Source organism: Triturus cristatus, chromosome 10 (genome assembly GCF_964204655.1).
Source record: "Triturus cristatus chromosome 10, aTriCri1.1, whole genome shotgun sequence".
Classification (NCBI taxonomy): domain Eukaryota; kingdom Metazoa; phylum Chordata; class Amphibia; order Caudata; family Salamandridae; genus Triturus; species Triturus cristatus.
Window position 1 is genome coordinate 1,122,492,219 of NC_140593.1, and position 12,663 is coordinate 1,122,504,881.

Genomic DNA, 12,663 nt, shown 5'->3' on the forward strand with positions numbered 1-12,663 from the left:
AGGTCAATAGGCTATAAACTGGAAGCACCACATGTAGAAAGGAGGGTTTATTATATTGGCCACTCCGAGGTTAGGGGAGCAAGAAAGCCTACCATCTTGACTTAAGCGATGTGGCATCAACAGAGTGGAGAACCTCAATAGATCAACGGGCACACCCATCAAGCTGGCAACTTCCCTGAATGTGAGGGTTCATATCCCTTTCTTACTCCAAAGCCCTTTCCTATCATGTAATTGTGAAAGTAAGAGAATGAATGTAGAAATATCAGGGGAAAATATTCAGTATATAATGAATGTAGCTGGAAGGATCGCATGCTGTCCTGGGATAGCACTACAGCCTAGAAACAAATCATTGATTGAAAAATATATACTGAAATGACAAATGGATAACTGCTCAATAGATAACGTGCAAAATAACAAAATATGAGCAAGAGAATAAGAAAGATGATGGCTTTATCACAAGGTATTTTGAAATGATCAAGTGACACTCGGACAATAACTATAATTTTGTGTTTTATACATTTCAGGGAAATGATACATTAATTTCAAAGGAGAACCTCATGATTTTAGGTAATCTGTCCTGTGACCTCAGTGGATCTTATATTAAACAGTCCGACCCATACATATTAACTGTGCTACAGGGCTGTACATCATTTTCACAGGACCAGGTAACTGCCATTGAAACACAACTCGAAAAAACTTATGGGTAAGTTCAATTAGACCAAATAAAAAAAAATGTTGTTTTCAGTTTTATGTAATAACAGTCAATGCTACCTTTCAAACGAAATATGTATTGTGTGGGAACTACACAGTTAAACAGATTATCTGGGATGAGTCTCCACTGGTTTAAATCAATGTCAGATGAGGTAAAACTGAAGTTCATTACAAATGGTTAACCTTAGTTCTGATTTTCGTGAGATTCCATTTTGATTTCAATTAAGATCCAGAGAGGCAAATATTCACTCAATAAAACCACATCATAAATAGCACTAATGCATCCTTGCTGACTGTTTCTGAACAGAGGCAAGGGTGGACCTGATGTGGGCACTAAATGAATCTCTTGGCTACAGAGATGATCCTATGGGATCAATGTCATAGCAGTAGTTTTAACATATATTTGAAAATCTCCCAGAGAATAAGTGATGGAGTGAAATGCTCATGGTTCCGGTGAATTAAATTCAGTATCTAATTCGCGATGAAGCTTTTGTTACAAAAAGTTGTTTATTTCATGACAGCTCAAGAACCCACCAAATAAGTACAAAAACTGAAAATTATTTCAGTCTGAGATCACACCAGCACATCATACCTGATCAAGACAAGGCTAATGTGCTGTTCCTTCTTTCCTGTTTATTTTGTCGGTCTTTTGAAAGGTATCACTGTGTACAGTCTACATATGTCTTTTTTAAAAGATTGCTGATACAGACAAATTAATGTTTCACTCACAGTATGTCTCCTCTCTGAACAGGGGGCTATGATGACGTCTTGTCTTCCATTTTTTTCTACTTTTGTAGTAGATTATTGCTGGCAAAACAGTATAACAACCATTGGCAATGACCTTGGCTTTGATATACCGAAAAGATGTTTGTGTTGTGTGTGGGGTACAGAGAAAAACCAACAAGTGAGCTAAGTTACGAATTTGGATTGCATGAATGTCCTGTGTATGTTCCCCACCAAACAGAGACACTTCCATGGTGACCGCAATATCTGGATGTCATGATTGTAGGGGCATGCTGTAAATAAAATTTGCTTATTGGTACACCATTTTCCATATGGCATTTTATGGGTATCATATTCTCCTAATCTCCAGTGGCTTGTAAGTACTAGAACTAAAATTCCTTCCCAAGCATCCTCGTTCTCATCCTTCAGATGGAATCGTGTATACCTAATGACAATAAGGCCAGCAAGTCACTAATTCTCCAAATGAAGTTGTGCCTGTTGTTTCTTGGGCAGTGGCCTGTAACACTTAAAACATGTAATCGGCTGTTACTTTGATGTTCGCAAGAGTACCCAACAGTGCTGATAGTGGTTAATGGTGGTAGTTTCGACTTCCGAAAGGTTAATTAGAGGAAATGCTTCATACAGTTCCAAACAAATACTTCCCAAATTTCTGAGATGGAGCTTTCATCATCACATTATCCAAGTAAGGGTAGACTTGTATCCATCATCCTAGCCTATTGAGGGAGCCAAGCATTTGATGAACACAGTAAGCACTGATCTTAGACAGAGTGGTAGGTTGACAAAACTCCATGTTTTGTTCCCATGATCAGAACCTTGGGAAGAACTGATGTTTCTAGTGAATGGAGATAAAAATAGAAATCTTGTAATCCAAGAGAACACACTAAATAGTTCTCTTAGAGTTTGGGATAATATCTTCCAATATTGCCATGAAAAGGGCTGTTTAGAAATTGACTTGTTGAGTATTTACCTAAGTCCGTAGTGGAAAATACTGGGGATAATAACCATGTTCTGGCCCAGAACCTGTTCTTTGGCACACTTGTTGAATAGGGTGTGAACCTTGGCTGGCAAAAGAGGTAGATGTTTCACTGATGTTTCAGTTGGTTGTTGGTTTCTTGGATATATTTACCAATGTAGGACTTGACCGCAAATGGAAAACCCATTCGTCTGAAGTTATTGCTTTCCAATTTTGAAGCAATTGAGGCTTGTGTTTACTGTACTTCTTTCTATTCAGCATCCATGAGTCTGAGCTGATGCACGAATCAAAAACGTTGTTGCCTTTTTGGTTATGAGGTTGTAGATATGAATTAGCTGGTCATTGGAAGAATAATTGAAACAGAGAAAGCCCTGTCTATCTTTAGCCCAAGTAAAGTGTTGTGCTAGAGGGGTGAAAAATGTCATGCCTTCACTGGGAGCTAGCACTCATGCTTTTGGCAGTGTCTGTGCCTGTTTTCATCACTTGTAAGTCCTTAGCAATATCCTCGTTGAAAAGGTCAGTGTCACTGAAAAGAACAACAAGCAAATTCTTTTTTTTGGTAGATTTATATAGCGCAAACTCGACCCAAAGGTATTGGAGCGCTTTACATGAGCACCAGTTGCGGTACAGACGGACAAATTCATTTTTCTTTTGAGTGGCAAGGGGAGATTAAGCGATTGGACCAGAATCACAGGATGTGGAGTCGACCTCGAGGCGCGAACCTTGGTCTCCCAGCTCCAAAGTCGGCATTCTAGCCCTGAGACCACATCCTCTCCCCAAAATTGATTTGGGCATCTGGCTTAAACGTAAATATATGCAAAAACAACAGTTGATGAACAGAATGCAGAAGAATGTCATACATTCACCCCAGTACAGAGATCTGGGCCTAAATCCATCGTTTTTTTGCTCACCATGCTGTTCCAGTTTGAACCGAGCCATACGCAAATCAGTCTTGACCCTGTGCCTCATGGGTACAGTCCAGTCCGAACTACCAAGCCAGGTCCTCCTTGGACTGGAAACATGCATCCTAGGCCCAGTTTCAGGGTTTCACCTCTCTTCAGCCAGGATAGCTTGATTTTAGTGGCATGGAGAGCACGAGACTTACGTCTAGGCATGCCTTTCCCACTCGGAGTGACAAATGCAAACACAACAGTTGATGGACAGAATGCAGAAGAATGTCGTACATTCACCCCAGTACAGAGATCTGGGCCTAAATCATTAGTTTTTTTGCTCACCATGCCGTTCCAGTTTGAACCCAGCCATACACAAATCAGCCTTGACCCTGTGCCTCATGGGTACAGTCCAGCCTAAACTGCCAAGCCAGGTCCTCCCTGGACTGGAAACAAGCATCCTAGGACCGGTTTCGGGGCTTCACCCCACTTCCGCGAGGATAGCTTGATTTCAGTGGCATGGAGAGCACGGGACCCACATCTGGGCATACCCTTCCCACTCGTGGTGACAAATGCAAAAACAACAGTTGATGTACAGAATGCAGAACAATGTCATTCATTCACCCCAGTACAGAGATCTGGGCCTAAATCCATCGTTTTTGTGCTCACCATGCCGTTCCAGTTTGAACCCAGCCATACGCAAATCAGTCTTGACCCTGTGCCTCATGGGTACAGTCCAGCCCAAACTGCCAAGCCATGTCCTCCCTGGACTGGAAACAAGCGTCCTAGGACCGGTTTCGGGGTTTCACCCCTCTTCAGCCAGGATAGCTTGATTCCAGTGGCATGGAGAGCACGGGATCCACGTCTGGGCATACCCTTCCCACTTGGGGTGACAAATGCAAAAACAACAGTTGATGGGCAAAATGCAGAAGAATGTCATACATTCACCCCAGTACAGAGATCTGGGCCTAAATCCATCGTTTTTTTTGCTCACCATGCCGTTCCAGTTTGAACCCAGCCATACGCAAATCAGTCTTGACCCTGTGCCTCATGGGTACAGTCCAGCCCGAACTGCCAAGCCAGGTCCTCCCTGGACTGGAAACAAGCGTCCTAGGACCGGTTTCGGGGTTTCACCCCTCTTCAGCCAGGATAGCTTGATTCCAGTGGCATGGAGAGCATGGGACCCACGTCTGGGCATACCCTTCCCACTCGGGGTGACAAATGCAAAAACAAGAGTTGATGGACAGAATGCAGAAGAATGTCAGACATTCACCCCAGGACAGAGATCTGGGCCTAAATCCATCGTTTTTTTGCTCACCATGCTGAATACCGGGGTAAGAAAACCCGACCTCAGCGCCATTAACAAAACTGGGGGTGTTGAGGGGGAAACTCCTCGAAGTAGGACTGAAGCAGAAAAAGCCTTCTCGGGGGGTTTTGCGAGTAGTCAGGATTCGATCCCCACAGCAGCCTCCTCTGTACCCACGGACTCTGGAAACTTTAGACAGTCACACAGGTTACAGGTCAAGGGGGCTACTGGTTCGGCTGACGGCGAGTGCTTCTTTTCTCTGAATGATGATTCAGAATCTTTGCTCTCAAATGAGGGAAGTTTGTCTAGTGATTCTGACTCGGCAGAGAGCTCATCGGTCCAGAAAGCCCCGGCACATCATAGGGCCACTCATCAGAAAAAGAGGGTTAAATCAAAGTCCAAAATCAAACACTGGGACTGCCAGGAAGCTCCTGTGGGACTATTCAGCCACATCCCAGCTATACCAAGATGAAAGTGGCGTAAATATCCAGGCGGGGCAGAACAACACAAGCAGTCCGCCTCAGGCTCCGTCACTTGATCTCCTCTACACTACCCTGAAGCGAATGCAGGGAGAAGCTAGGACAGAGAGCCGGAGAGCCAAGCAGGCTACTAAAAAGATACAGAGTTCTCTGAGGAAGATGAACAAGTTATAGGAGGACATGGCAGACAGAGTTGCCCACGTGGAGGAGAGAACAGGAAGATTGAAAGATGATGTTAGCAAATTGCAGACTTGCAAACAAGCACAAGAAAAAGCGGTCGAGGATGTCCAGTGGAAATTGGAGGATTTTGAGAACCGCCAGAGATGGAATAATATAAGGTTGCTCGGGGTGGCTGAAGGGGCAGAAGGGCAGGAAGTTAGGTTGTTCGTCATTAATTTATTGAATGGCGCCTTTTCCGAGTTGAGTGCTTGGAAATGGGAGAATGAGGCGCAGCGTACACACCGGTTTCAACTGGTTCAGAGGAAAAGTCATGGGACATCTCAACTTGAAAGACCTAGGGCAATTCTTGTCTATGTTGGCAATTACCTTTTGAGGCAAGAAGTTATGGATAAGGCAAAGCCTGAATCTAGGCGTTCTTTTGTTGGTACTACATTCTTTACCCGACCTGACTTCTGTCACGTGACTGTTGAAAGAAGATGGAGGTTAAGGCAATTGATTGCCCCTTTTTAAGGCCTTGGCTGTGAGGCTTACCTTTTGTATCCTGCAAGGCCCAAAGTGATTACCAAAGGACAAGTCAGAATGTTTTTTTCCGAGGTCAAGGCTCAACAATATTTGGCTGAGTTGAAGGAACAGAAGCGTGGATGAGGGTGGGGGCCTTTTGCCGAGAATAAGGTCTAGCCAGGGGTCTTGTACTGTTGGTGCCCCTGTGGTTTATTTCGTTTCTTTTTTCCTTTTTTTTTTTCTTTTTCCTGGGTATCTGAAATTAAGGTGTCATCAAGGGACATAAATGGTGAAAATAGTGGAAGCTGTCACACATAGGTCCTATACAGTATAGCACAGCACAGCATCTGAGGTGGGGGTTGGACACCCAAGGTATAACAAGGGTTGGGGAAGAAGGAATGCAGGACGAGCGAAGAAGAACTTGGATCTTGATTATCCGGTTAAATGGATGGGACAGGCTTTTGATGTGTTTTAATGAGTCTGCGGATTGCTTCTGTAAATATCTGTGGGCTCAATGATCACCTAAAAAGACAGCAAGCTGCTGGTATTCTGAGATCAATGCGATTAGATTTTGTTTGTGTGCAGGAGACGCATGTAGAGGGGACAAGGGGCTATTTGTTGGAACAATTGTTTTTTTTTTACTAGCTCATACAAAACAGGTGGTCTAGACCAGAGGGGTCGCCATATTGTCAAAAAAGAATGATGTCATAGTTAAAAGAAAGGCCGAAGATCAATGGGGTAGATGGTTTTTTTTTTAATGTATAATTAATGGTGAAGTATTTACTATAGGATCAGTGTACGGGTCTACTGAGGATGACCCAGATATTTTTGACTATTTGGATTTAGAATTAGCCTTATGGCCTGAACCGGTCATACTATGCGGGGATTTCAATATAAACGGGCTTGATGGGCTGGGTACGGAGGTAGGACATAGTTATTTCGGTCGTAAAAAAAGAACATGTCGCGCAGTAGTCAACTTGGCCCGGCCCAATTCTCTAACTGATGTGTGGGTACGATTAAATCCTCTAGGCACCGGTAGCAATTATTATACAGCCCGCACAAGGTCTTTGTTAGGCTGGATTATTTCTTTATTTCTAGCTCCCTGATGTCAAGAGTCCAGATTGAGAAACTGCCTCGAATTATCTCTGATCATAATACGTTAGTATTAACACTAAAATTTACAAGGGCAGGTAGGCGGGAGCAGATATGGACTTTTGAAAGAGGATTGCTTAAGGATGAAAATTATATTAGATATATGAAGGATTGGATTGCAACATATTGGGAGATTAATAGAGGAAGTGCTTCTTCTGGGGTGACCTGGGATGCTTTTAAGGCAGGCATACGTGGGGAGATGCTGAGTTTTAGCCTATATAGGCAGTAACAAGAGGAGTTAAGATTAAAAGCACTCGTTAAGGCAGTTACTGATGCAGAGGAGGAATTGAATTCAGCAGTTCTATCCAGGGCTCCCCTGGATCAAGCACTCCTTAAAGTTATTTGCACAAAGGCGGAAGCAGTTGAGGGTATTCCTAGCAAGGCGGCTACTAGTTATTTAATAAAAAAGGAGCAATGTCATGAACTGAGTTAGCGTGTGGGGCATACCCTGACGGTTCGCACAAGGCAGAAGGCGGCCTCGGGTGAGGTCAACGAGATCTCGGACGGTAAAGGGGCCACAGAAACTGACCCTGACGAGATCTGTGAGGTTTTCAGGCAGTTTTATGCTGAGTTGTACAGTGAGGACCACCCAAGGGATCCGGCAGTCATTCAAGGGTATTTCAGGAATATTTCTGCTCCTCTGCTTTCCGAGAAGGAAAGGGAGGAACTCAAAGTACCTTTGATTCCTGATGAGATAGCTGTAGCATTAAACAGCCTTCCTCCGTGTAAAGCTGCAGGCCCTGACCAGATCCCCATTGAATTCTATAAGGTTTTTTATGAGGCTATCCATCAAGATTTAGTAGATACGATACTACAGGCCCAGACTTGAAATTCTATACCAAGTTCCTGGGCAGGGTCAGATATTGTGGTAATACTGAAAAAGGGTAATACACCCTTAGAACCAGGGTCTTATAGACCTATTACTCTCATGAATTCAGATGCAAGTTTTTTTTCTAAGACAGTGGCCTTAAGACTTTGCAGAATTATAGGATATTTGGTTAGTCCTACTCAACATGGGTTCATCCCAGGGAGGGGCACAACACAGCATGTCCGTAAAGTCATCACCCTCTTTGACACAATGGAAGTTCCAGGAGACCCTATGGCTGTTATGTTACTGGCTGCAGAAAAAGCATACGATAGGGTCTCCTGGAACTATCTTTGGATGGTTTTGAGGTGGGTGGGCATCAGTGAAGGATTTATCAGAGCAGTTCAGGCTCTTTATAGTGCTCCTACAGCCCGACTTAGAATCAATAGAGGTTATACTGCGTCCCTTCAGCTTAAGCGTGGAACTCGCCAAGGGTGCCCATGCTCGCCACTCTTATTCGCACTAAATATCGACCCACTGATTCGTAAGCTGGCGGCAAACGATAAGATTCTCCCAGTAAAAGTTCAAGGTCAAGACTTTAAAACTTTAGCATACGCAGACGATGTTGCTATAGTGACCCCTTTCCCCGCTAGTGCTATCGTAGAGGTTGAATTAGAAGCTCAGATATTTGGTCAGGCTTCAGGCTATGCGCTAAATGGGACTAAGACCCAGATAATTAAGAATAAGGGCGCAGTATGTAATGATGTATGAGTAATTGACTCCGCCGTATATTTAGGTATTAGTATCTCGGCAGATTTTGATAAAATTGTTGATAGGAATATCGAACCTATAATATCCAAAGCTAAAAAGGACCTTGACAGGATGCAGAATCTCCACCTGTCTTTAGTGGGACGCTCCAACGTGGTTAAGATGATTATCTTGCCCAAGTTCCTCTATTTATTTAGGGCAATGCCTTTGATATTTGAGGCTAAATGGTTTTTGGCATTGGAGCACCTAACTAATAGATTTATCTGGGCGCATGGTAAAACCAGGAGGGCTCTCCGCTTTATGACTCTTCCTAGGGCTGGGGGGGTTGGGCTGTTCCTGATTTTAAGATGTATTATTGGGCAGCCTCCCTCCAGTACATGCGTGGCTTACTAGGCGGGGAAGTGACAGACCCAAAGGTTAAGTCAGGGTCTATTGATATGTACCCCATACTCATCGGTGAGGAAGCGGAGAACTGTTTTCTTAAATACACTGACCCTAGCTACTGCGAAAGAACCAGATTTAAAACATTGATTGCTGCCTACAAAATTTGGGGGTCCTTCTGCAAAAAATACAGGCTTGGTAGGTTTATCGCATATACCTGCTTGGTTACGAATCCATCCCTGCTAGGGGAAATTTTTTGAGATTCTGTCATGGCTGAATGGGGTAGGCAGGGAATCCAGAAATTGGGTGACCTGGTGGGGATTAATGGATTTCTTCAATTTTCAGAGTTACAGGCTGTTTATGGCACTGATAAAAGGAGCTTTTTTAAATACCTACAAGTTCGGAGTTTCTTCATTAATAAACAGGGAGGTCCCGCTGGGTTTAGCGGAAATAAGATGCTGGATGTCATCGAGGGCGGTGAAGACTGTACTATCCACAGGTTCTATTTAGAGCTTTCTGCAACTAAGGGTGAGGATTTGGGAAAATACGGCAGTAAGTGGGCAGAGAAACTTGGAATAGATCCTAGATGCTTCCAAGATTCACTTGAATTGGGACGGACCATGCTGTGCTCTGCTGGGCTCCAGGCTCAGCAATATAAGACAATTTATTCCTCGTACTATACACCTGCAAGGATAGCTCAGTGGGGGGGAACTGTAGGTATTAGCCGTTCCCGGTGTGATAGCTTGGAGGCAGATATAATTCATATTTTCGCTACCTGTCCTCAGCTGCAGCCACTACATAAAGCTATCGAAGCCTTTCTGGATAGGTCCTTAGGAATCAAAATTTCTTTTACTCTGACTTGGATTATTCTTGGGGTAAACGGCAACCACGAGGATTACCCATTACAGCACTTATTTATGGCCACGTCGGTTTTGCGAATGTGTATAGCAACTGCGTGGTAAGATAAAGTGCCTCCAACTATGCAACAGTGGCTTGCTAGGCTACTCTCTGTGTATAATCTCGAAAAAGGGATTTATGCAAGAAAGGGAAAGAAGGGGAGAATTCTTGGCAAGCGTATCTGGGAGCCTATTTCAAGGTGGAAGGACAGTCTGTAATGTTTTGTTATTCCCTTTCTCTTATTTTTGGTGCTATGGTAGTAACCTTTATGATTTGCATGTATAACTCAGATGCGTGTTTTTCTTATTCCCATGTATAAAAAAGTTGATTCTTGCTGTGCTATAACATGAAAATCCAATAAAAATATTATTTTTTTTAAAAGTAATTATATACTTGTATATTTTCCCATGCGTATACTTACTACTACACCTATATGTAACTCCTAAGTTTAACTCTACACTTTATTTGCTGGGCATAATTTCTGATTGTAGATTTACACCTAGATGTCGACCTCCATGTTTCCACCCCGTAAAGTAGGGAGTGGAGCCTTATAAAACTGGATTTATACGGTTTACCTGAAACATGTAAATGCAAATTCATCTAAATATCACAAAAGATAGAAAATATCATGACATGATGATTGTCTTTGTATGGAAAGCCACAAAGCAAGATTGTTTGCAACTGATTTTAATGCCAAGTGGTTTGAGGCCTACCAGATGGCCTGAGAAATGCACAGAGTCCTTGGGGATGATTGGGAAGCTAGTCTGTGGAAACATAGCCTCTAATTCAGGGAGGGAAACCCTGCTACCCCTTGGAAAGAGGGCCAGATGATGTATACCCTGATGAAAGAAGCCCTGGTTGTGAAATATGGTCTTAACCCAGAAAAGTACAGGTTGAAGTTTGGAGACAGTCAGAAGCTGTCTCACCACAGTCCTGGGTGGATTTCATGGATTACTCAGTAAGGCACTGGATGGTTGGGTGAAGGGCATAAAGTGAGTAATTATAATAAGCTGTGCAATTCTTTTTTGAAAGAGGACATGTTCAGCAGTTGTTTTTCCAGGTCTGTGCCAACACCTAGTAGATTCCACGCTCAGCATATCCAGAGAGCTAGTCAAAGATGACCTCTGGCTCTGCACAAGGTTCCACAAGAAGGTACCTGGGAGGATTACCAGAAGGGTGGACAGGATCACTGCTAGAAGAAGGAGGGGGAGACAAGGAAAACCCAAGAGTTCTCAAAATGCCCCCAAAAGTGTATCCAGGGGAATTTTTCCCAGTCCAATCCTGAGCAAAACGAAGGATGGTTTTAATGGGAATAAGCCCCAGGTTACGTAAGGCCCATGTTCTATGTGTGCTACCAGTATGGCACTGTAAGGGGATGCCATCTGTCAGAGCTGCACTAGTGGGCCTAACCCGGGCATGGCTAGTGTAGTGCTCAGGGAAGAGGTTGCCCCACTTAGTGTTGGGGGAGCGGAGAGGTTACCCTAGTGCCCCTGGTGTCTTTTGTGGTTCCCCTGCCAAGGACAAGGATCATGTGTATTTGAGTGGCACTATCATCTTTATTCAACTAACAACCATTTTCTAACACCATCTTGTTGTAATTGTGGTTAAAGCCAGAGAAAAATCATTCAAAGAGGGTTGTGTGCATGCATAGGGGTATGCAGTGATCACCTTTGATTTTCATCTCAAAATAGCCACTGCATCTGCATTTTCATGCACATTTGCAAACTAGGAGAAATAACCTTGTCACAGCCATTAGGTTTGATGGGCAAGGCCTACTGGCTTTGCTAATGTTTTTTTGATATTGAAGTCAATGACAAATCCAAGGGTAATGTCTGTGTCAAGCTACAGTTGTAGTCACCAAAGTCAAACCTTGAGCAGAGGGGATACTAATATTGTTTTCTATGGTATTCACATTGGGAACAATGACATCAATGGAGGCGGTATATTTCTAAATGCCAAGTCAGAACATCAACGTTCTCAAGGCCACTGCTAAATGTAGTTATTTCTCTATTGGAGAAGTTCATAATGACAGTGTCAGAGGAGAGATGGGGTTCTACTGGTACTCTAAGGCTGAAGAGGAAAAGGCGTAGACACGTGTGTATGCAGAGGATGGTAGGGGATCTGCAAGTGAGGAAATCAGTTTTCAAAGTTGTACCGCCAGTGCCTGTCTGACTGCACATATGTCACTCTCATGGTTCCATCTTTCCGTATCTAGTGCAGTAAACCTGGGTATATCTTACAAGCTGAATTGTCTTGTTTGTGCACAGACAGTAAACTTTGTCTATGCTAGATGTCTTATTCTGTGATATTTCTCTGCCCGCATATCAGAAATCTTTATAAAATATGTTTTCCTATTGTTGAGAATATTTTCCTTTGGGATTTAAAAAAATCTTTTCCAGGCACAGGGCTTGTTGTGAAAGTTCTCAGATGAAAATAAGTGTAGACAAAAACCCAACTGTGGAAAGGACAGGGAATAAAGTTGTTCTGCTTGGTAATGCATTTGTTAAGTAGAGAAAGAGCAGGAGCGATCTTGCTCTTAATAATGACTGGTATCTAAAGTAGTTCTGGGCGGGGGGGAGGGTACACATGGAGATACATGGAGATATCTGAAAAAAGTCTTACTGCTTTTAGACTTTGGCAGAGCAACTTGTGCATGAATATTAGATTCGTTAGATAAGCAAATGACCCCATATTTTAAGATTTGAAACTTAAATGTATTACTAATACAACGCTCTCAGAAAATTGTATTGTTCTTGTGGCTCATACATTTTTGTAAGACTGCAATGTGATGTGCTTTCTCTTAAACTTGGGAGTTCCGCTTTCTGGATACTAGTCTTTATAAATTGCGCTACGACAATTCTTTGACTGTGCAATTT

The 12,663-nt window shown here is 43.1% G+C and overlaps 1 protein-coding gene across 1 annotated transcript in view; it reads left to right on the forward strand.

Annotated features, from left to right (window-relative positions):
* The window catches only part of LOC146796679 (uncharacterized), a 482,771-nt gene that overhangs the window by 382,754 nt on the left and 87,354 nt on the right, over positions 1–12,663 (forward strand). The window contains exon 108 of the mRNA XM_085631367.1: positions 525–703. Within this exon, the coding sequence (XP_085487493.1) occupies positions 525–703 (179 nt within the window). The remainder of the gene's footprint in view (positions 1–524; positions 704–12,663) is intronic.